Raw genomic sequence first — 24,627 nt, forward strand, 5'->3', positions numbered from 1 at the left:
AAAAATAATATTGGAGTGCACAGAATGAATCACACAATGTATATTTTTGTACTTGCTGGATGAGTTCAAAAGGTGGAGCACAAAAGATTACTTCTACCCCCTAGGAACTTAAGGCGTAGGTGACTTTCTGTCTGCTAGCGTGGAACCTTTTTGTCATGATGGATCTGGACTTTGATATGTGACCTGGCATTTAGTGCAGTGAAATACTTCCAGAAAGCAACAAATCTGGTGACAAGTGAATGAAAAGATGGATTTGAAAGCTTTGAAACCAATAGCAATGTTCTGTTTGCTGTGGAAGGGCATGGTTGTGTCGGAAGCCAGGATGGGATGTCCTGGGAGATGTGTCTGGTTCTGCAAGCACAAAGTGATCAACCTCCAAACACCTCTTGGAACTGATTTGCTTATTTATAGTAACTTCAGCTTTAATTGCAGGTAGGATTGTAATTAGGTGCCTACAGTTACAGATGTGCCTGCAGATTTAAGAAACCACAAGTGAAGCATAAACAAGCCTTCAGAAGTGGTCTAGTTGTTGCCCCCTTGGTCTGATCTTTCTTCAGTCATTCCTTCGACCTCCAGGTTTTGCTCGGATGTGAGACTGGGTTGTGCTCAGCTCTTCTGCAGCTAGGGAAGCAGTAAGGAGGCAGAGAGTGGTCTTGGTTGCAGTCGTTTGGTAGATGAAGATATCCTAAAGGGCTTAGTGGGGCTATCAGGCCTCCTCACTTATCCAGCTCCACAGGCTTGGGCTGTGTGTGCAGGGAGGCAGCAAGCAGTTACCTTGATGTGAGAAGGGACTGGGGAGGAAAGTGGGGTCATATGCAGATACTTTGGAATCAAGCTACGCTGGTAGTCTTTAAATTACCATCTGCTGGCCATTCATTTACAGGACCAAGATGAATTTAATTGTCAGCCTTCTCTGTTGAACAAACCAGCTATCATCACAACTGGCTCCAAGAACCATTACAGCTGCTGCCATTGACCACCTTGTACTCTAAAATCAAGGGGTTTTCTTACCAAAGAAGAGAAAGTCTCTAGCTGGCATGTTTCAGGAGCACTACTTCTGTCGAGATAGATTAGGTGATGTGTTTGATCTGTGGTGGAGCGATGGCTGGCTGTTCCGTGCAGTCTCCATACCTCTCAATGAGGTTTTGTGTTCAGAGGAGCCATGCAACCGCGCTGTGACTGATTCAGCAGTTTGCTCCCAGCTGGTCTGTGGTGGCTGCAGTGGCAGAAGCTGAAATGCACTTATGCAGATGAAAACTCTGTAGCTCAGATGTTTGAAGCTAGCAAATTGTAGGACAGAATGTGCTTTGTTTGCAAGTGACTCGTTGGCTTAAGCTATTTGGGTTTTGAAATGAAAGTGGTGACCATCTTTTTTTGCATATGTGGGATTGAGAATGGAAAGTCGTCGTAGCCGCTTGGGCTGAACTTTGAGTTTCATCCATTGCTTATTGATGTGTTCATGTTTGTGGTGCAGTAGAATATGAAGTGTTTTTCATATATCCCATGCTATCCTAAGCAAAAGGTAAATACTCCTGGGAAGGTAGATATTTTCTGTTGTTTGTTTATCGCTGCAATTACTGGATATCATTTGAACTCTGTCTTGTTGTTAAAAGTAACTTAGGTCTGACTGACTAGACTTTCCTCGATCAGACGTGCAATCTCAAGACTTTTTGATTATGTAGTGGAATCGCTGTCTGCTTACTTCAGAGTGCCTTGTATGAGATGATTCCTTACTTCTTTGACATGTTTAATATTTGGAATGATCTTCTTTTGTTACTTGGGTTAAAAAGCACTGGCCATGACGTGCACCCTTTGGGTTAAGCTTAGTACAAACACAGAACAAAGAGAAAAATAGTTTCTATTCCAGGATTTAAAATTATGCACACAGTACAGAATTTTCTGTTCAAATGCGGGCCTGTAGGGTTCCTGCTACATTACAGAAGAAGTAAAGTTGTATTTCATTTCAGTGTCATGTATATAGGCCTTAGTGAAAGTGATGTCTTCAATATCACATGCTTTGAGTATTAGAAATGTTTATGATTTAAAGTGCCTGTTTTGTCTACTGAAACAGCAGGAACCAGTAGATGTTTAAGTGTAGCTGTAAAGTGACCATTTTGTAACATAATGTGCCATGATGATTTTCCTTTAGCAGAAGAAACTGCTGTTGGTTAGTCTTGTCACTTGAGAGGGAAATACTTCATAGAACCACAGAATGGTTTGTGTTGGAAGGGACCTTAAAGCTCATTCAGTTCCAGCCCCCTGCCATGGGCAGGGGCACCTTCCACTAGAGCAGGTTGACCCAAGCCCCTGTGTCCAACGTGGCCTTGAACACTGCCAGGGATGGGGCAGCCACAGCTTCTCTGGGCACCCTGTGCCAGCGCCTCTGCACCCTCGTAGGGAAGAACTTCTTCTTAATGTCTAATCTAAATTTCTCCTCTTTCAGTTTAAGGCCATTCCTTCTTGTCCTGTCTCTATAACCTCCTGTATAAAGTCCCTCTCCAGCATTTTTGCAGAACCCCTTTAAGTAATGGGAGGCCGTTACAAGGTCTCCGATAAGTCTTTTCTTCTCCAGGCTGAACACCCGCAAATCTCTCAGCCTGTCTCCATGCGAGAGATGCTTCAGCTCTCTGATCATCTTTTTGGCCTCCTCTGGACTCACTCCAGCATGTCCATGTCCTGCCTATGTGTGGGGCCCCAGAACTGAACCCAGTACTTCAGGTGGGGTGTCACAAGAGCAGAATAGAGGGGCAGGATCACCTCCCTTGACCTGCTGGTCACGCTCCTGTAGCCCAGGATACGGTTGGCTTTCTGGGCTGCGAGCGCACACTGCCATTTTACGTTGAGCTTTTCATCAGCCAACACCCCCAGGTCATCCTCCTTGGGGCTGCTGTCAATCCAGTCTCCACCCAGTGTGCAGTTGTGCTCAGGATTGCTGCAACCCATGTGTGGGGCCTTGCTCTTGCTCTTGTCGAACTTCATGTCGTTCACTCAGGCTTACCTCTCAAGATGGCATTCCTTCCCTCCAGTGTGTCAACTGCACCACACAGCTTGGTGTTGTCAGCAAACTTGCTGAGGGCACACACAATCCCTCTGTCCGTGTTGCTAACAAAGATTTTGAGCAGTTTCAGCGGTGGGGGGATATTTTATGTCAATGAAATTATTTTTATTTCAAGCCATCTCTGTGAACATACAGGAAACTTTCATATACTTGCAACTCACAAGATGTGTTACTCATCCTCTAATTGCTGAGGGACTGCTGAGGGTAACTCATGTGGGGACAGCCTTTCCTGGAGGGGTGCCACCATCCTGGGGCAGGAGCAGCAAGACGTGCAATGGGTCTTTGGTGCTGCCACCTTGGTGAGCTTTGGCCATTCCTGCTGGCTGGCTTCCCTTGGAACCTGGGGTTTGGGCACCCCAGCACTAGGGCAGAAAACGCCTCTTGGCATTTCATTACAGAGCTACATACAACCCGTTCAACAATTTGTTCATACAAAATCAACATTAAAAGATGTAATTGGGTCAAAGTCTTTACTAAACTGTGAATAGTGGCAGTGGATTATTTGGGGGGGAATGGGGTAGTAAAACTACTCTGCAGTAGTGAGTTAAATAGTTAATCTTTTACAGCCTTCTTTGAATAGCAGCTGGGTGAAATCCTTTATCTCAAGCCTCATTATATTAGGTAATGACCAGGAAGCATCACTATGTGTATTACCAGGTGATTAGTTTAGTATTATTCCTAGAATCATGATTGTTTCTTCATTACCATGTTTTTTTAGTAAAGCATTTATTGCCTAAATGTTTTGGGTTGTGTTGCTCAGGGTAACTGAAATCTCTTTTTCATTACTTGTATATATTTAAAAAAGGTAATTAGTAAAATAGCCAAGATCAATGTCTTTTTCTTTTAGAGGCAGCTAAGGAGGGTGATGCAGGTTAGGCTGAAGTTGTGTTTCTGGAGTTTGGACAGTTACAGATATCAGAAGGAGTGAATCAGAACTGTGATGCTGGTTATTTATAGCTATTTACAAATGTTTTACTTACAAAAAAAAATATTTGGAACATGGAAGAGATAATTTTCTTTAACTTCTCTAAAAGTTTTATTTGCCTTCATATACTGTGCAGAGCAAGAGTCTTACTAAGTTTTCCAGGTTCTCCAAGACCTAATAGTTAAATGTTTTTTATGTCAATTATTATTGACAGGAAGTGAGTTTGAACAGCATTGGAAAATGGAAGTAGTTGGCAGAACTGGCTAATTTAGCTGAATTTCCTTTTGCTAAAAATATCTCTAAAAGAAGCTCTCCTTTTGGGACACAATGAATGCTTGTTCGACTGTAGTTGAGAGCTAATGGTGGCTCTTGTCCCTTAACCAAAAGGGCTTAAAAAATATGAAAAACCTTTTGAAACATATTTAGCTTCCTCTGTAATATATGTGATTATGCTCATGTCTGCCCGAAGTTTACATACGTGCTTAACTTGATGTATGTGAGTAGCCCCATCAGCTCAAATGATCTGCAGTAGGCTGAAAAGTTCTGTAGGGCTGCTTACGTGAAGTTGAGCATTTAAATTGTATACTTGTTGGTAAGATTATGGAGTTCTGAGCATAGTTGCCCTTTTGAGTTTTGTCTCAAGACTTGGTCGTTAATGTACGAAATGGAAAGATTTTAGTCCTGTGTACTGAGAGCATGCAACATCGGAGATGTATTCTCATTTATATTGCATGCAAATATGTTAATTTTAGATAGGTTGCAATGGCAAATTTGTTATAAAAACTTACAAAATTGGGTTATAAAACTTTTGAAATGCTAGAAATAGGATTTTTGTGTAGTTGTTTAGGTCTTGTGCTGTCTCTGTGTTATGATAAAAGAATATCATACTGTCCAGGACAGTCCAGAGTAGTTGTTTCACAGATTTGGCCATTCTGGGGGTAAGTCAGCACTACTTAGTAAGGGAGCCTTCTTGCTTGGACTTCTTCTGCTTGTGGAAGTTGGTGATGTGTGGCAACTATGGCCTTGTAGGAAGATAAAGGATTGTCTCATGAATTACCCTTCTGTCCTGGATCTTGTACTTGCTGGGACCTTTTCCTCCTGAAATAGAGTGGAAGAAGGGTTGCAGGGATGCTGAGAGTAATTTGCGTTGAGACACAGATGTTGCTCATGGCAGAGGAGTTTACTGGTTCATGGAGTAACTAGGTGAAACCTGGCAGGTACCTGCTGGGTTCTTCTGCTATGGGGAATCTCAGCCCTGTTGAGCCGGCTGGGGAAAAGGGAGATGCTGGTGTCTTAGAGGTATCTTGGACTCTGGAGAGGTGAGGCATTTTCTTTGATGTGATTCCCCTGCATTAGCTGTTGTTGTGTTTCATCTGATAAAGGTCTCATCATAAGCTTTTTCTTCTTGTAAGTCCGAGTTGTAGTTATTCTAGGTATTAGAGAAATTCCATGGAAAGAAAAAAGCTAAACCTTCTCAAGCTGTTTTAAATACATTTTGCAGCTTGAACAGTAATCAAAACCCTCAGTAAAGACATAAAAATGACATAGGTGCAGTGCTGTTAACTGTTAGCCTTCTGTCAGTGAACAGGGAGTGTATTTTGAAGGCCTGCTGCACTGCGAGCTTGGCTCCAGTTTCAGTGTGTTAGGAAACCACGGCTGCCTGTGGCTTGCCTGCAAATTGACTGCCTCATAGCCTCTTTAACTGTGAGGCCATGTTGAAGTCTCTGGTCATGACCCTTTGTATTGCTCTCAATTTTATGTATTTCTGGTGATGTTTCTAATGACTTTTCAATTTTTATTCTTTTGTATAGGCAGAACATTTTTTGTTCCTTCCTAGAAAACGAAATGTTAAACTGTATGTTGAAACAGGGAGACACCCCCTGCTTTTTTTTTTTTTTTTTTTTTAGGTACAATTAAAGTAATTGCTAATGAAGACAGTGAAATGCGTGCAGGTTATTTGGAGCATGTGCAATACCGAGCTGCTTTCAGCAGTACTAATCTCCAGCCGTCTTGTCTTTCTGAGGCTCTTTCAAAACCTCCTTCAGCTGCTGTGCACATCAGAAATGAAACAAATCTCTTGGTGGGTCCTAAATTTGATTACGCTGAAAGCTCATGAGAGCAGCAGTCCTTTGAGTATTTTGTGCTTGAGGGGCTTGATGAGGAGCAGTAGCTGTCTGGCACTGCTACATGGCTGAGTTCTCTGTGTGTTACCAGGATGTAGAAACTGTGTTCTGGATTCTTTGTGTTACCTTTCACTCTGAAAACAAGTTGTCAGGCGTTTCAGGCTCCCACCCTTTAGTCAGCTGCGTTTTTGCACTTCGAGTCACTACGTTTTCTATTGCTGAAGTTTTTACGAGCATGTAGATTACGCAGTGCTGAGAATGAGTTTTCATATATAATGTGGTGAGGTTAGTAATCTTGAGGATAGGTCAGGTTAATGGATGGTGTAAAAGCTGGGTGGGAATCTTAAGGAAGCACTAAGGACCTGGCTTGTGCTGCTTTAGAGAACTTGGTCTTGGAGAAAGCATCCAAGTTAAAAGCTGTTGCTTGCTGCTGCTAGCAAACGGCCATGGTCCTTTACAAGAGAATTGTCCAGAACACAGTAACTGGAGGCGGCGTGGGTTTTGATATCATGGGGTTTGGAGCACATGCTTTGTGACACTGTAGCGGTAATGAATCAGGGCGAAGGACTGGAAGCCACCTCCTGGGTGAGGTTTTCTTTTGAGCTTTGTTACTAAACAGCGTGATTTGCAGCCGAGGTAAAGTGGCCTGCCCTTCTTACCATCCTTAAATAGATTTTCTTCACTTGTTTTTTTCAATCTGAACAAATATTGAGCAAAGTCTGCTCTCCTGTGTTCTCTGAGCACGTGTTTATACTTGAAGGCAAGTGTACATAGCATAACTGCAGTTAAAAATAGTTGAGCTTTGCTGAAGAAATGGTTGTATCTGTAGTACTTGCTGATGGTTTAAGCATGCAAATTATTATTTAATTGATTTTGATTATGAACTTTATGAACTTGTGCAGAAGCTGGGATGCTGGGACAGTGACACAGCTGTTTTAGAGGTGTTGAGGGTAATTTAACATAGCTCAGGTGGCTGGGGAAAGAAGGTATTCTTCTGAGATACAAACTTTCTTCATTGATGAATGAAAGCTGGCTCTAGGCTAAAAGGTGGACTAACATGGAGATATGAAATTATTGTTGCCATTGACTGACCATTTATTTTCTTCCACAAGGATACATTCAAAAACCTCTCCAGAGTATTCAGAGTCCTGAAGTCCTTGGGCATGTTGTGTTTTGAATTACAACATGAAGCAAAGCTACTTTTTATGATACATGATGATTTTGTAAAAATGTAAATGGGGCTCTATAGGTTTCAGACATCTGTTCACTCATTAGGCTGCATTATAGTCATTGAGGGGGGAAGAATTCAAGATACTGTCTAAAGATATGTTATATCCTACTCTCATGAGAAATTCCTTCATAATTTTGCTTTTCTTGAAGCATAATATATTATTTCTTCTGAGGTTTCAGTTGACTTTTTGATAGGTTTATTTTAAAAACTCTCATATTTGCATCTTCAAAGCAGTGAAGCTGGTGGCAACATTCTGCTCCACGTTAAAAGCAGAGCCGTGTGGTTCAGAGCCGGTCAGGAGGGAGATCTGGAGGCGAAGTGTTCGTGTTACAGGCGCATATTAGATTTCATTGTAGATCGAAGTGAGACTCTTTGGTGCTGAAAGAATAAGCCTGTACAGGTTTGTTTGAAGAGACAGGCACTTAAAATTACAGCAGATCTTTATTAACTGATTTGGCATGGAGGGGAGAGAGATTATTTCTGTTGAGAACCAGAGTGCTATGCTGAGAGCTAGCTAAGATGTAAGATGGTGACTCAAATGTAGTACTAAAAGCAGTGTTAATGTTTAAGAACTAATTTTTCTTCGCTAAGGTATAGTAGTTAGTATAGCTCTTCTACCACAGTGGGTCCTCTGGGCTGTGTGTGTAGTATTTTTGCTATAGCACTGGGTTTTTCATTGACAGTTGAAGAAAAGGACAAATCATTAACCTGGGTTAGTGAGCACAGGCTTGATGTAGAAATGTCCAACATTTAACTGGAAGTTAAGTTTTATATTTACACTAACTTTGGCTTCTCTTCTCTCTGTGTTCCAGAAATACTAATACGGAGCATTTGACCTTCTAATCTCCAGAGGTGAATCTCCTGATACCAGGATTAGGAAAGAGTGCCTTCAGAACCAATATGTAGCAAATGGGTATCGCACCTCCGAAGCTCCTCCCTTGGTTCAGTGCTTGCATATTTTAAGGATCCTTGTTGCTTCAGCAGTGAATTATTCTTGTGAACTTCAGAAACGGATTTCATGTGGTGCTTGCTAAACATTGAGTCACCATGAGTAGTAATCTAGGAAAAGAAAAGGACTGTAAAGAGAAGGATCCAAAAGTCCCATCATCAAAAGAAAGGGAGAAGGAGGCCAAAGCCTCTGGAGGATTTGGGAAAGAGAGCAAAGAAAAGGAGCCTAAGACCAAAGGGAAAGATGCCAAAGATGGAAAGAAGGACTCCAGTAGCACGCAGCCTGGGGTAGCTTTTTCAGTGGACAATACGATAAAAAGACCTAATCCGGCCACAGGTACCCGCAAAAAATCCAGCAATGCTGAAGTGATCAAAGAGCTAAATAAATGCCGGGAAGAGAATTCAATGCGCTTGGACTTATCCAAGAGGTCTATACACATGCTTCCATCAGCTATCAAAGAGCTAACGCAGTTAACAGAACTTTATTTATACAGTAACAAACTGCAGTCCCTCCCGGCAGAGGTGGGTTGTCTTGTGAACCTGATGACACTGGCGCTGAGTGAAAACTCACTCACCAGTTTGCCTGACTCTCTTGATAACTTGAAGAAGCTGCGCATGCTTGACCTGCGGCATAACAAACTTAGAGAAATCCCTTCGGTGGTGTATAGGCTAAGCTCTCTCGCCACTCTTTATCTACGCTTTAATCGTATAACTACTGTGGAAAAGGATATCAAAAACTTGTCAAAGCTCACCATGCTTAGCATACGAGAGAACAAAATCAAGCAACTACCTGCTGAAATTGGTAAGCGATTACACTGACTGAAAGTTCAATTCTGTGCTTGTGTTTGGGTTGTGGTTCAATGATGTATACAGAAACTGCCGCTTAATTTCTCCAGCTGCCCATTTAAAACTTCATGAAATTATGCTTTTGATCATATTGCAATGTTAGGTTATATTAAGAGTGATCAATACCTTGCATATTTCTCTTTAAATCATGCCCTTTTTCTTCATCCATCATCTTAAAATCACATGTATCTTGTTTTCATCTTTGCCTTGTGCTTTCACATATTGTGTCTTCAGAGCCCAGATGGTTTAACAACTACAAAAAAAAGGTATAGGGGCATATTTCAGGATTTCTTTATAAATCATTTATGAACTGTTGCAAGTTATAAACACATTACGGCCTGTTACACAGGCGTGTGACCATGGTAATACAAGGTAGAATAGGTAGCTACATGCTGTTACCGTGAGCAAGCTGTTGGATGCTGTAACAGTTAATAATGTAGGTTAATGATTCGTGAAAGCCTCTACCTATTGTAAGTCATGAATATATTAATACACAGACTTTTAATATAAAGTGACCAAATGTTATATGCATGGCTGATGATTCTTAGGACTTTTTAATGAATATTTGTTTTTCCAAACTTAGTTACAGAAGTTTGAAAGGTGGTAAATAGTATGAAAGTGGCTTATTAATTTAAATAGGTTATTATAAAAAGGTGCTGGAATAACTATATGTTAAGAACTCAAGTTGTTCCTAATAGGTTCTGCTTCATGGAAAACATCTCTCTATCACACTGTTCTCCAGCAGTATTTGGACAATGTGTGTCCCTCATAAAAGGGCGATTCGTCACTGTGTTTTTCCTATGTATCACCAGTTTTTTAAATGCAAGCATAGCTTAGTCCCTCTAGGGAAAGGGGAATCATAAAACTTAACGCAGTTAACTGCTTCAACTTTCTTCAAGTGTGGAAAAAAAACCCTTGTAAAAACCCTTGTAACACTATGAGTAATAATTCCTGTGCCCTGTTTTTAAAAGCTGATGCAGGGCTTTTTCCTGTTAGCCCAGCCAGTGCATGAGTACGTGAAGTGTTACAAGTTGGCCCCTGTGCTCACTAATTTTGCAAAGCTTGGGAAATGCTCTTGCTTGGATCCCTAACAGATCTTTATAAGTCGGCAGTGTTTGCCTCTTTTTCCTGCACCTTGGTATGAAAGATACGTAAGATAACATGTTCCTGGTGGCAGGGACTCCTGGGCATGTCTGAAACTGCTGATCATGGTACCAGCAATGTTCAGGACAGATGGTTTCTGTGACAGCAGGAATGGAGAAAGGCAGTGAGGCTGTTAGCTGTTGGTCTGAGTCTTTGGCACAGCTGTTAGAGTGGATTCTGCTATAGCCATGGAAACACTGGTTTGCTAGGCAAAAATTAAATGGTTAATGTGGTATGTTTTCTGATCAACACGATCTTTGTGTTGGCACGTGCATCTCGGCAGTCCTGGGGATTTCCCCTGGGAGAACTGAGGAATTGCAATTTTGACCTGTTTTGACAGTTCTGTTTAAGTCCAACAGACTCTTTGAACCTTTCACTAATCAAAGAATAATCCTGGAAACTATGGGGTTGATGTTTGCAAAAAGCCCCCCAACATAACCACATGTTTCTACATATGTTGAAGAAATTGTGGCTGATTTAGCTGGCTGAGTTGTATTACACGATTGTCAATACTTTACTTGGGTCTGTTTGTGGCTCAGTTTCTAAATGTAATCTAGCAAAGAGTCAGCTTCTGAGCTTTGTCTGGGGATACAACAGCATAAATTTAGTAATAATGTATGAAGAAAAAGCTTCTGTGAGCTGTAGCATTTTGGGGTTGCCCTTTTTTGTAGGTGTTTGCTGCTGCTGCCATTGTTTCTGCTGGGACATCTTTGGTTCTTAACCGTTTTGTTTGTTGAATTCTCATGGTAAAGTTTGCATTCAAGTATGTAATTTCTCTGTGTTTTTGTTCACTATAGTCTTGAAAGAGCTCGTGTAACAGCTTTATAGAGAAATTTAGTTGATATATGTATAATGAAGGATTTCATGTGGTTTGCTTCTTTTGCATTATTCTTGATATGCATACTGGCAGCGTTCTCAGTTCTCTGTCAAACCACAGCCTGAGAACATTAACTACTTCTTTGTACCCAGCAGTTAGTCCTGCCTTTATTTGTATTGTGATAATGCCCATGTTCCTTGTTACAAGTCAGCACCTTGTTGTGGAAGGCATTTTAGAAGCACAAATGCAAGACGACTGTCACCCTCAGAAGAATTTTTGAAGGGAAATCACTATGTTCAGCAACATCCCGTTTTATTCAAAGCAGATTTCTCTAATTGAGTGGCCTACAATTGCAGTTGAAAAATAAATTAATTAAAAGATTTCTAAGTTCAAGTAATGCAAATAGTTTTAACTGCCAAAACACACAGAACAGGCACTGGAAAACCTTTTTCCTCCAGTAGTAAAAGCAGACAGTAGTTTCACTTTTGTAACTGATTTCTGTTCACTCACTTTCATGTATTTTTGTTGTCTACAAGGACAAAATGTTTGAGTTGGAAACACAGCTGAAAAATGAAGCTGCTGAGAAGTGTATTTCTTACTTTCCAATGGAATTTGTCTGTTTCTTTAAACATTCATTGCTTCTCTATATTTCACATGGTGCACTTTGGGACAAACTTGCCTTTTAGGTCCCAATGATTTTAATCCCTTGTCTGTTTATAACACAGTTTGTAAATACTATATGCAAGCAAATACACTTATCAACTTGTAAACAACATAGAAATTTTTGTTGCTGCAAAGCGGGAAGTAAAATGAGGCCATTATCTTTTATAAAGCAATATCATGTGGAGCATTTCGAATTCTTGTTAAAAATACCCCATTGTTCCAGGGCCTAAGGCTCGCATATCTGATGGTAAGCTAGTATGCTTGTTCATGTGTTTAAAAATCCAGTGGTTGTGTAACCTGCTGACTTGTCCAGCAAGGAAGAAGCTTGCAGCAGTTAGCTGCGATGTGTTCATGTCCCTCATTTGGTGTGCAGCTATGCAAAGAATCCTGGGTTTCTTTACTTTGTCTTTTGGGGGTAGATGTGCTACAGAAAATTGCCCTGGACAAAAAACACCCAGGCTTCAGCCTGAAAGATGGGATGTTGCCTCTGTTCCCTCAAGGAACCACACTGAGTGTAAAGGAATGAAAGTCTTACCCTGGTGCTGGAGACTTGTGATGGCTTTTTCTACCACTGAACACAAAATACCAGTTCTGTATAATTATAAAAAGGCTTTCCAGCTTTAGGACCTTGCTGCTTTAAAGTAAAGGCTCACCTGATTTGTAAGCAATCATCCCATTTAATTTTGTTTATAGTAATCTTTAGTCTCCAGCCTTATAAAATATATCTTATTTTTCTTCTGCTGTCATTAAAAGGAATTGAAAGTGAGCTCTGGAGTCTTAAGTGCTCTGATATTTGAGACTTTTCTTCCAACACCCAGCATGTCTCTGATGTTTTGTGACAGTGATGTTTCACTGCTCTTAGACGCAGCAGTTTCCCTCTGTTGCTTACATTTGCTCTCACACTGTATGTACCGACAGCAGCCATTACTCAAGAGCGTGATTTTTAATCTTGCATAAAATCTTCATTTCTTTTGTCACCCTGCTAGCCGTTTTCTGTATTGTCTTATCTTTTGAACACTGGGCATGCTTGGTTAGTTTGAATATACCATTCTAGATGAGAGTTTCTCTCTTTGTGCTGGAGATAACTGTCTGTGAATCTGGATCATATTGGAACTGCATTAGACTTATACAAATGCTCTTGTGACCACCTAAGACATCTGCACTCTTATCTTCTGTGTTCTCCCTCTCCACCAGAAGTCAACCCTGAGATCCTGGTAGAAGTATACTCTTTTTTATACTACTGAATTTCATAGTTTCCATTATTTTTAGTTACTTGTTTTGTCTAATGCCTCTAGCTTGCTAGATAACCCTTGCTTTCTAAGTCATTGCTGAAGACACTACAAGATTTGTCTTGAGGGGGATTCTTAGGAGTCCCGGAGAGGTAACCTCCATCCAAATTGATACCTTGCTTTCAGTCCCGCTGCATGCATAGCAAGTTGTAGTCAGTTCCTTGGGTATCTTGACCACATCTACTAGTCATCTGTCACTAGTTATTTTCTGCATGTTACTACATCAGACATCTTCATGGAATCTAGGTTGACTAGACTGAATAAACTAAATCTTCCATATTTTTGGAGAAAACTCTTGATGACAAACTGATTTGTATTTCACTGATACTGTTTCAAATCACTTTCTATTTGTCTGTTTTCAGGCCTTTTACTTTCATGCCTTTTGTTAATGTTTCCTGCTAATTCTGTTGGTCTGAGGTCGTCAGAATCTCCCCTTGTTATTTCTTACAGTTTGAATTTATAGCCTTCAATCCTGTAGTAGTGTTTCTTATTTGATGGATGACATGTAGAAACGATACTTTGGTCATGTGGTTTCCAAATAAGTTTCTAGAAATGCTTATCTAGAGCATCTACCACTTGCTGTGCATGTAACAGTAATGTTAGAAATAGATTCCTTTTAGGGAAACCTGAAACTAACTCTGAAACATTTCTTAAAAGTCTTAGTGAAGATAAAGCATTTAACGAAATTTTGTTTGCAGAACCCATAGTTGGTCAGATTTTAATTGGTCCTGGAAACTGCATTTAAAGGACTGACCTCTTACTGTGTGTATGGTCTTGAGGAAGATCTAGAAGTGAACCTACCAGCACTTTGCTGCTGGGAAGTAATCTCAAGTTTGATTCTATTTTGGGCTTTAAACTGTCTTTAGTAGTTAAACAGCACAAACTTAAATGAGGTAACTACACTGGGGGAAAGTTGCTTTGCATTTAAACCCAAAGGCTTTAGTGAGAAAGAGGAAGTGTTGTTATCTCTAGTTTAGTAAATAGGTGTGTTTCTGGTCTCTTTTTTCCTCTCAGAAAGCAGCGCCTCTCATACCCTTGCATCCAGTTGCTCCATTATAGGTTTCCTGTCTTTTCAATATTTAGAAGGCCTCTTACTTTTAAATAGTAGTTTACTTAACTAAACTCACTTAGTAAACAAAAAATGAAGAAATTACCTGTAATTTGGAAGAATATTCTTTTAGTAACTTGGCAAGTTCAGGCTCCAGGTACATAGCAAATAATTTCTACTAGTCATTTATTAGACTTCTCTTAACACTTTTCCAGCAACAACATATGTATTGCTTGTACATTTTTAATGTGATTGAAACAATTCTAATAGACTGCATAGCAAGCTGAGGTCTTGATATGCATTGTATTTTAAAATATAAATGGATTTATTTAGAATAAGATCTAAAAATACTTAAAAATCCATTTAGCTGTAAACATATTCTGAGGTCTGGGTGTTTTTATTTTCCCGTGATTAGCCAAAAGCTCTGTTCAAGAGTAGCTGGATTAGGGGGTGTTTTCATTAAGTGGCTGTGCTGATGTGCAATAGCTTCGTGATGCTGAAAAGGGGCAGTCTCCATTTGCCTCTTCCTAATTGCTCACTCCTGCCTCTCTCATCTGAGCCGTTCCTTGGGGAGCTGATTTATCTCATTAAACCACCAGGGAAATATTAGTGGTTTTGCTACTTTTGTTATCTATTACATTAGTTGAAATCAGTGGAGTTTCAGATAAGACTTGAACTGGTGGAGGAGGAGGAGTGTAGGAGAGCATGAACTGGAACAAAGAGCAGGACTGCCACTTCTGTGTGTACTGAGCTGTTAAATCAGCTTGCCTTGCTGCAGCTGTCTTGTGAAGCCTTACAGGTAGGGTTGCTCACATGGTATAAGAGCATGTGAAGTGCACTGTGAGTGGTTTGAAGAAGGATGTCTGCAAAGAGCCATTGAAAATTCATCAGATTATATTTTCAGAATAATTCTTTTTCTCCCCTTTCACCCTGTTATCCGTGTCTTGTTCCACAAAACCCTGTGTAGCTTTGGAGTCTGGGTAGCATCAGGTCAGCCCCATCTTCCTGAAGCAATTTTCTGTTATGATGTAGTAAGAATTCATTGATGCAAGTTTTGTGATGGCAAAGCTATTCTGTGTTGCTCTTGTGAACCCAGTCTTTCTTACACATTGTATTCTGCTTAACAATGGTGATAAATTTTCAGTGTGGATCTTGCCCGGAATCCTGCTTCTGCCAGTAGCCCTAAGCAAACTGCGTAAGACCAGGATAAGTGTATATATGGGGCTTAACCTGACTCCTTTCCCAGATCCAGCTATTCATGTATCAGGGATTCCCCAAGCCTGGTGCAGCTTGTCTCTAGTCCTTTTCAGTAGACTTCTTCCAAGGACTTGACCATTTATTCCCTTTAAGCTCCTATAAATGCTTTACATCCTTTAGCAAAGGTCCACAAGTTTGCTTTGAATGTTGGTCTTGACTAAAAGGTCACTATTACGCAGATACTGAATTTATATACTTAAGGGAGTGCAAAAGCAGAACTTACCTGTTCACTTGGCTGTTGAATCTCTAGTGGTATTCAGGAAATAAAACCTTAACAGAAAGAATTCCATGTGAAAGCTTTGCCAAAACACAATCCGGAGGGATAATTGTGGAATTGAGGTCACAAGGTAGACTCCAGCTTCATCACCATATCTGGTAAATTGTCCATTCCACTGAGATCAAAAAGTTGAAGATTAGAATAGAAGAATGCAAATGCTTTGAGTCAGTCAGCATGAGAGGGATGAAAACCAGAGGAACTGTCTTGGGATGAGGCCAGGCAAGCACTTCAATTTCTTAAGCAAGCCTTTTGCATTTCTTGTATCGAGAGTTTTATTGCATTCCTTCATGTTGTGTTGAAGGAATTGTACTGTGCAATCAAGTTTATGATACTTTCTTTGTGAAGACAAGGTTGCACCTTATACCAGTGTTGGGCATTTTTGTCATCATACACAGCTCAACTAGAACTAATATTGCCAACACAGTTGAAGCTACATTTGCGTAGTTTCTGCAAGTTTCTTGAGACTCCAAATATTGTATTTTCTGTCTGTGAATGCAACTCTTATTCTATGGAGAATCTGGTCAGGGCTGTTCCGCAAGGGAAATATTTTTAGATAGTAATTCAGGGAATCTGCCTACACCATACTTGGAATGTCTCTGAGACTCTCTTCTGTTCTTCCCTTCCCCCATCTACCCAATATTTAGATCATTTGTGGTTTCTTCACTACTTTTAAACTTTTTTTCAGAACACTTGCACCTGCTTGGTTTTCAGTAGCACAGACAGCAAACCAGATGTGTGCAGCTGCATTAGTTCATGTCTGCTCAAGCCATGCTGAATGTAGTGCCCCCTTATTAAATGACTTGTTAGTTACAAAGCTTTTCAGTGATGCTCTGAATTTCATTTCCCCTTTTTTTCAGCTGATCTGACAATATATAGAGATATTTTGTTATATTATTTGTATCTAAGAACCCCTTTTTCTGTTTCAGCAGTTTGAAGGAAACCAAGTTCCTGTGCTTAGTTGGCATGCTAATGTCTGTAAATGCGGCAGCTGAGAAAAATCTTATATTGTTGTATTCTAATGGGATAAAAGCGTGAAGTTGTGAACAGAAGTGGAGTAAATATAGACATTGATATGTGTGTGTTGTTCCCTAGAAGTCAGTGCTTATTTGATCCAGTCTTAGTTGCTTTCTTGAGCTGCAGGGAGGGTGAAGAACTTAATTTTGGCCAACTTTAGTTTTGGTGTGCGAGTTCTGATTCCTGTGAGGGCTTTTGTGGGGATACACTTTTGTCTTGTCAGCTCGTCAAATTCCTCCTGATTGCATTTGCTTCACACTGGCTTTAGGATAATGATTAAGTAGTCCTGCCTTTTTGATCTGCTTGCAGAGCTTACTGGGATGATGCCCCAAGTGTAATTCCAGTAAATACTGAGAACTTGTTAGAAGTCCAGCTTGCTTTCTTTTTTTTTTTCCTTTTTAATATGTCAGTGCTGCAGTTTAACTGTTTAAATACCTTTGTGACTGCTGAACAGAGAGAGATAACCACTTTCCTTAGGCTGCTCATGCTAATGGTGGTTAGCCTTTATTGTTTGAGGACGAGCACACTTGTTCCACACTCAAAATGGACAGCATCCAAGATGTGACCCCAGGTTGGGCTTCAGCAGGACCCCCTGGTCCTTCCCTGCAGACCTGTTTCCTCATTGGCTGGTGTGAGGCTGTGTACCGCTTTCCAGGGTTATTCCGTGCTAGGTGCAAGCCTTTACCTTTCTCTTGGCACGTCTTGAGGTTCCTGCTGGTTTATTCTGCTGCCCACCTCAAATCCTGCCTCGAGCCCTTGCTAAGACACTTTCTTCTACACGTTTCACATGTTTAAAGTGTTGTTTGAACATGTTTTTAATTTTATTTATATTTGTTACTTTCAGTTATAAGCAATAAGTAAGTGTTTTGCTGTTGTGTCTTGTTGAAACTTGTTTTAGATGAGATTTTGAATCTTTCTTTTCAGTTGAGCTCAGCTTCTGTGTTTTCGAGTGGTTCCCATGACTAAATCCTTTTGCGCATTCTGCACATCCTAAATATATTACTCTGCTTTTTTTTTTAACTTATATGAATATTTCAAGCTTGGTACATAAATGACTTGTGTCCATATTAAAATTGCATTCTTTCTACTCAGGAACTCTTCTGTGTAAGTTATAGTCCTACGGTAATAATTCAAAATCACTTCGCTGAACTGTTCTGTTGGGCAGTTGGTGATGACAGCAAGAAGTTCAGGCTGTCACAGTGATGTACTCAGATCCTATAGAGAGCGAAAAGATCTTGAAACTGTAAAGGCGTTCTTCATTTTTCTCTAAAATCACTTATAGCATGGTTTGGGTTGGAAGGGACCTTAAAGATCATCCACTTCAAAGAGTTTTATACACACAGTAAAATTCCTTTGCCATAGAGAACCTAGTGAGAGGTGAAAAGCTACCAACATCAGTTGAACTGTTTGTAACTTGTTCCCAGCATTGCTGATTTAGATAATTATTCTTTACAAATTAGCTTACAACCAATGTTGTGACACAGCAGCCTGAAGCCCCACTAATATTTGCATTCCCCTCTTCCTTGTACTTTCCATAAGAGTGTTGATCCTCTTGCTGTGTCATCTGGCCCAGGATTTATCATGTCATGAAGGATTTCATAACTTTCAATCTGCTTAAGTATGGGCAGGCACAGAGTTAATCCAGTGGAAAACACGCTATATTACAAATTGCGTTTGCCATCCAAGAGTGTTGCCTACCGAGTGAATTAGTGGTAGGAGACACTGAAGCCTCTTTGCTCTTGGCCTCTCTCCCTACATGACTGTTAATTCGTGTGTACTTGTGTATTTTTTTAATGAAGCTGTATTTGGGTTTTTAAATGGCCAAGCAGAATTTTCAGAGTTATGTAAGTCAGGGCATGTACCTTGGCCCTCTTGTCATAACAGGCTTTCAAGGTTGGCCATGTCACAGGACTATAATTCTGCCTCATTATGCAGAAAATATTAGTCATTTCGTAAGGCTGGGGTTTTTCAGCGGGTATATTTAGCTTCGTCATACTATAACATTTAGTCTTTGCCTATGAGAACAACTGTGAGGTGATTGCTCACCCCACCTTTCTTTAGGCTTGTTGAGGTATATACTTAGCTGTATTTTTAACAATGTTTTTAACTGGAAGGTGGTTGGGAGTCTTCACAGACTATTTTCTCTGAAAAATATATGTGAATTGGCTGCTTTCTTAATCTTGTAGACATTAAGGTTTTTACAAACTGCATCATAGGGTGTAACTAACTTTTATGAAGGTTATTTATAAACTGCTTTATGTATTTCGTATGGGCATTACTTTTACTTCAGAATCTTTTATTGTCAAGCCAGCTAGTACATGTGATTTCTGCCTGCCTCCTTGGCAGACTTTGAGCCTTAACTCTTTTGTCCTTTGCAATTACAGTGCAATATAGTATTAAAACAAAAGGAGGGCAAAAACCACCCCCAAAACCCAACTAACCCCAAACTCCAGCACCTTCCTAGTTTATTTGTTGAAATGTCCTGAGGCAGCTTGTCCCTTCTATTCAGTTGCAAGTAATCCATAGGGAATCCTTTATTTACTACTGTGAGCTTTAGATTTGTCTAATTCAAACATTACTTGCAGCAAAAAGTTCATTTTACCTGTGTTTAGTACTTCCCTAAAGTAGTCATTTCCTTGCTCCAGTGATTTTGGGTGTTCCAACAGTCCTCTGGTGATGTGATGCAGGAGTTAGTTGTCCGTGTGGTGAACAGGAATGGGTTTTTCCTTAGTAAATCACTTTCTGGGTAAGGCTGATTTTGTGCTGCAGCACATTTCTAGCAGGCATATTTCTTTTAAATGGATTAACATACAAATGTGTTTCAGCAGCATTTCTGCAGTACACCAGAAAAGAGCAAGTGTTGAGTCTTTTAATATGAATAAGATGGTGAGCTCTTCACTCTTGAGCCGTTTTTTCTTTTTGTACCTGAGCAAATCTTCCTTTTAGGAAAACCGTTTTTCATTTTGACCTTCCCTTCTTACCCTGGCCAAGCAAAAATGCCAGATTCCAGTTGTATCATGGTGAAATTTATTTTTACCTGTTCTTGAGAAGCACTGCCCTCAATACAGTTGCTACTGGTCAGACAATATGAAGGACGCATTCAGTCGCTGAAACAAGCTGGCTTTACATCGGCTCCTAGGAAAACCTTTGTGCAGATGGCCTTGGGTTTGGCCTCTTTGTTCTTGCAGATCATTATTTGTTGTATTGATTGTTTATGCCATGTGTTTATCCTGGCATCATTTTTGAAAGGGCTGCTGTTGTGCAGCAATGCACAGTGTGTCCATTCATGGGGTAAATGACTGCTGTCAGTCAGCAGGGGAAGAGCTGCCCCTGGCCTGGCGGCAGTGCACTCTCCATGCCCAGAGCGGGTCTGGTGCCACGTGCTGGGATGTTTTCAGTAGTGTTGGTCACATTAACTTCAGTGTTGCTGGCACTCGGACCTTCATGCATGCAGAACAGAGAGCCTCTCACCCAGGAGAGTTTAAGATGATAGGGCAGACGGTGCTGATTGGCCACATCAGAATGAGCAGCACTGATTTGTAAAGGACTAGACCTTTTTATTTCCTTATCCCTCTATTTTCCCACACTTGTCCTTTCTAAGCCATGTTGATTCCTCCCTTTCCACTTCCCTGAAGATCCCATAGCAACTCTTACCAAGCCAAGTTGCTCTTCCTTGCACCTCAGTAAGCGTTCAAGCCCTGTATGCAGTAATAGCCCTCAGTCTGTGAGGTGCTTTGTAGAGTCTTTCCATTTACTCACTGTGGTTGGTCTCACTGTGGCCCTGGGGCTGATGATTCTCCCGGGACAGCCAGCATTTGGGTTCTCCACTCACTGCTGGTCCTCTTTGTGCTTTTACATGTGAAGATGAGTCTCTACCGTATCACCTAAACATTTTTTACCTCATTAAGCGTATTGGATAAGGATCTTCTCTTGTATGTCATGGAGAACAGCAGCAGAAATGTACCATAAATGCGTGTTGTTGGCTTGTATGCTCTCTGTGTTGTGTCTCAGCAATCCAAGTGAATGTATTGAAAGAATTTCAGTGCCAGCAGCATTTCACCTTCTGCCCTTGGGGGCAGGGGATGAAAGAATATTTTGGTGAGATACTGTCAAACTATAAGTATTATTACATCGAAGAGCAAGATTTCTTACTGAGCAACGTGAACTAAAAGCTGAATATTACAATACCCCTTGAAATTGTTTTCCTTAGGTCATTGTACTTCATGATAGGGCTTTAACTTCCACTCGATTTCTGCTCTAATGTCTAAAATTCCTTGGGCAGTCCTCGCTCTATAGTAACATTCAAAATTCTTATTGAGTGTTTACCAGTGTTGCTTTTTAAAAGAGTGCCTGCATCTTTAATATAGCAATATTAAGGATGGCTGTCCAAACTAAAGCAGTGTCAGCTTGCCCTTAGTTGTCCAAGTAAATAGACATCTCTCTTCTTTTTTTTTTCCCTCCCCAGAATTATCTAGTACAATGTTTGTTTCAAACACGTAGCTTGCTGTTGTCAAAGTTCTGAGCAGGTGCAAAAATAAAGTGCGGCAAATGTTGCTGCAGAAACCCAAATCTTTCTTCTACTTCAGCAGATGTAGAGTGGGAAGAGTCAAGTAAATGAGAAATCAGTGTGATGAAATGAAATTTATGCCATATTTCAAATTTGACATCATTCGTTTAGGTCTGAAGTGAAAACAAATGAAAACAGCAATCGTGAAGGGAAAACTACTGCCCCAAAGTACGCGAAGGTTTTTGAGTTATCTTAGTTAAGATTAGTGGGGTTCTTTGTTTAAAGGGAGGGATTTTGAAGTCTTCCTCAAGCTTTTCTTCCTCCTTCTATTGCCTTCTGCACTTTGCCCACTTGTTTTTGTGAATAACAAGGCACTCCTACCACACAACATTAACTCTTGCTCAATTTTTTCTTATATTTGCTTTCTTCTGCATATTAATGGCATTGAAGTGTGTGGTTTATGCAGTGCTGGTACAGCCTGTTTGAGTGTTGACTCTGGTTGCCTGGAATACATTTGAGTGCTGACTTAGGAGAGGGGAGACACACACACTGATGGAGGAGCTGCTTAAGCACCACATTTCCATCTACTTAGATCCTAGAAAAACATCCCAGTTTGGTTTAATATATGCAGGAAATAAGATCAATTACATGTCAACCATCTAAGAAAAATGGAATATGAAGCTACTGGGATTGGGTTTTTCTCTTTTTTGCTGGCCTTTCACAACTGTTTCCTGTTATGTGGTGTGGATTGTGGCTGCATGATACCTACAACTAAAAACAGGGTCTGAATTCATAAATATTTTATGATTTGTTTAATCACCATTTGTGATTATCTGCTGATCTAATGGGTAGACACTCTATACACATCAGAACTTGCCCAAGCCAGTCCTACAGGCTGTGGGAAAATCCTTACAGGACTGTGTCAAAGATACAACCCTGAAGCTTAAAAATAGACATTTGCTCCTCAAAAGGAATTTGCTACTCTTCCAAATTTGTTGCTCACTGAGTCATGCTCTTATGCACACATGCAGTGACCTCATCTTTACTGGATAGAGTTGACGCTCTTCAAATAATTTGCATTAATTTCACCTCCATCATATGCAAAGAATGTGAATGCATACACAGGTATTCATGAACACACTTTTTTCTTTAAACCCATCAAGCTGTTGCTCAGAACACCCTATGTTTGTCATTAAAATAGGTGAAACTACCGTATGCAGAGAGTTGTGCCAGCTGTACTTCTAAATTAGTGTGTAGATGTCAGGAATGAAGCAGTTCAATGTGAAGTTGCTCTAAACTTTAAGATCCAGTCTTTTTTAAAGGCTTATCACAGATAAGCCTTTTATTTTAAACTTTTATTTGCTATACCCCTACTTACATAAAAAAATATGATACTCTGCATTTTTGTGATGACTAAAAATAATTAAAAATAGCACTCATTACTTTGGATTATCTGGACTGTCAGCCAAATAATTTTGGTGTGTCTTAGTTGTCGATTTTAGTGCTTGAAATAATGAGTGGTGTAAAACCAGATCTCAAATTCTCAGAATTCAATACAATTCACTTAGTGATGTTTTAAACTTCCAGTCAGTCTGAAACAAGTGTGAAGTGTAGGTTTTGTACTTGTATTCCACAGCTTGAACTGTCAGAAGAAAATCAGTCAATAAATAGGATTTCTTGAGAGAATATATAAAAGCTTCATCTGAGTTTTTCAAAATTGTTGATCAAGTTTTAGATCTGACTGATGAAATTGTGATCCTGTAGTGCCTAATTTTGTATATACAACTTTATGGTAGCAATAGCTTTTCTTCAGGTTATCCCAAATCCTTGCTGATTCTGTTAATCCCTGTGCAGAACTCATTGTCTACAGCTGTACATCAAAAAACTTGATGTTTTGGTTTTCTTGTGTGCTTTTAGGTGAGTTGTGTAACCTCATAACGCTGGATGTAGCGCACAATCAGCTTGAACACCTTCCAGAAGAGATTGGAAGCTGCACGCAGATCACCAACCTTGACTTGCAGCACAATGAGCTCTTGGACCTGCCAGAAACCATAGGTATGTGAAGATGCTGGAGAAGAGAAAATAAGACTCTATTTCAAATTGTTCAGTAAGAGGAACAAATTTAAGAATGAGTGTTTGGTTGGTGACTGTAGCATAACTGATGTTCAGCTCAAAGCAGCTTCACACTTGAGTTTAAAAGCAAGGTGTGCGTATTACCTTAAATGTAATTTCAAGCTGTCTGAATTATGTTAATAAATCTGGCTGTTCTGCAGTGTGGCATTGACTAAGAGTTGCAAGGGAAAAAAATCCATCCCTTCTAACTGATTTGAGGTGTTCTGTGGTTATGAGTAAATGTCTGCAGATTGTCTGACAATTCTGTAATAAAACTGAACATATAAAGGAATAAAAGGCTAAAAGATTCATAATTGCAGTGTGATAATTTGGCAGATGGTTTTAACTAACATCTTTGAAAGAAAAATTGAACTAAAAGGATAAAGTATTTAAATGAATTGTATGTATTTTATGCTCTTTAGTAGAACTGAAAAAACCTTCCAAGTCCATGAAGTTGTCATATTCTAATACGGTAAAATACAGAGGGTTTGTAACTGAGATTGGGAATAATGGACTGAAATAAACACCCTCGTGGTTGGTTTCAGAATCCCATATAGGATGAAATAGCAAAATATGACTTTTCTATTTAATTAAATCAGTTTTAAACAGATGGCAGAAAAAGATGCATGCTGTGATTTAAAAAGACAGGAAACCAAGGCCATCGTGATTTTAAGCTCTTATTTGCCACCAGAACATACTCAGAAGAATGAACATTATCACTTTAACAAGATGTTCAACATTAAATACTGCTTATGTACTTTAACGCATAGTAAAGTGAGCAGGAGAGTGAGGAACCACTTAACAACACTCTCCAGCTTTTCTTCTAGCAGTAAATTGTTGAGTGTGGAGTTACTGTGGTTTTTTGTTCAGAAAGTTTGACTTGAGCAGCATTTACATTGATGAAGTATCCACTGGAGCTAAACTTCCTTCCTGGATTGATGGTATTTTTAAACTCTGGAGATCCCACTCCATCTGGAATTTGCATCTAACCTACACAGTTCGTAAGCACAGCCTTTATTTTTGTAGCTCATTTGTAAATCTGATTGAAAGTTGTTTTACATAAACCTCATGTGTAGTTTACACGTCATATTTAGAAGCAAGTTCTTTGGATAAACTGCCAGTTTTGGGAAAAATTGTCTAAGCAAGTGTGAGATTTCCCTTGACAGGGCTTACAGATCACTATTGTTGATTGTTGTGCAGAATAGTAGGACAATTTACTAAGTTGTTTAGTGACTGGTAGTCACTGAGCTGCTCAGGGGACCACAAAAATCTCAGTTACAAAATGCCGCAACAGTGTGCTTACAGGGAAAGGTCTTTGAGTACAAGAGGCACAAAGTTACCCAGGCAGTAAAGTAATTTGTGATAGGAA

General features: G+C 39.9%; 1 protein-coding gene across 2 annotated transcripts in view; it reads left to right on the plus strand.

The window, feature by feature from the left end:
- The window catches only part of SHOC2 (SHOC2 leucine rich repeat scaffold protein), a 70,319-nt gene that overhangs the window by 20,341 nt on the left and 25,351 nt on the right, over nt 1-24,627 (plus strand). For both annotated transcript variants that reach the window (XM_065672243.1, XM_065672242.1), the window contains exons 2-3: nt 8,150-9,087; nt 23,064-23,201. In XM_065672243.1, coding sequence (XP_065528315.1) covers nt 8,385-9,087; nt 23,064-23,201 — 841 coding nt within the window. In that variant the 5' untranslated portion in view covers nt 8,150-8,384. The remainder of the gene's footprint in view (nt 1-8,149; nt 9,088-23,063; nt 23,202-24,627) is intronic.

This window comes from Lathamus discolor, chromosome 3 (assembly GCF_037157495.1).
Source record: "Lathamus discolor isolate bLatDis1 chromosome 3, bLatDis1.hap1, whole genome shotgun sequence".
Lineage (NCBI taxonomy): Eukaryota > Metazoa > Chordata > Aves > Psittaciformes > Psittacidae > Lathamus > Lathamus discolor.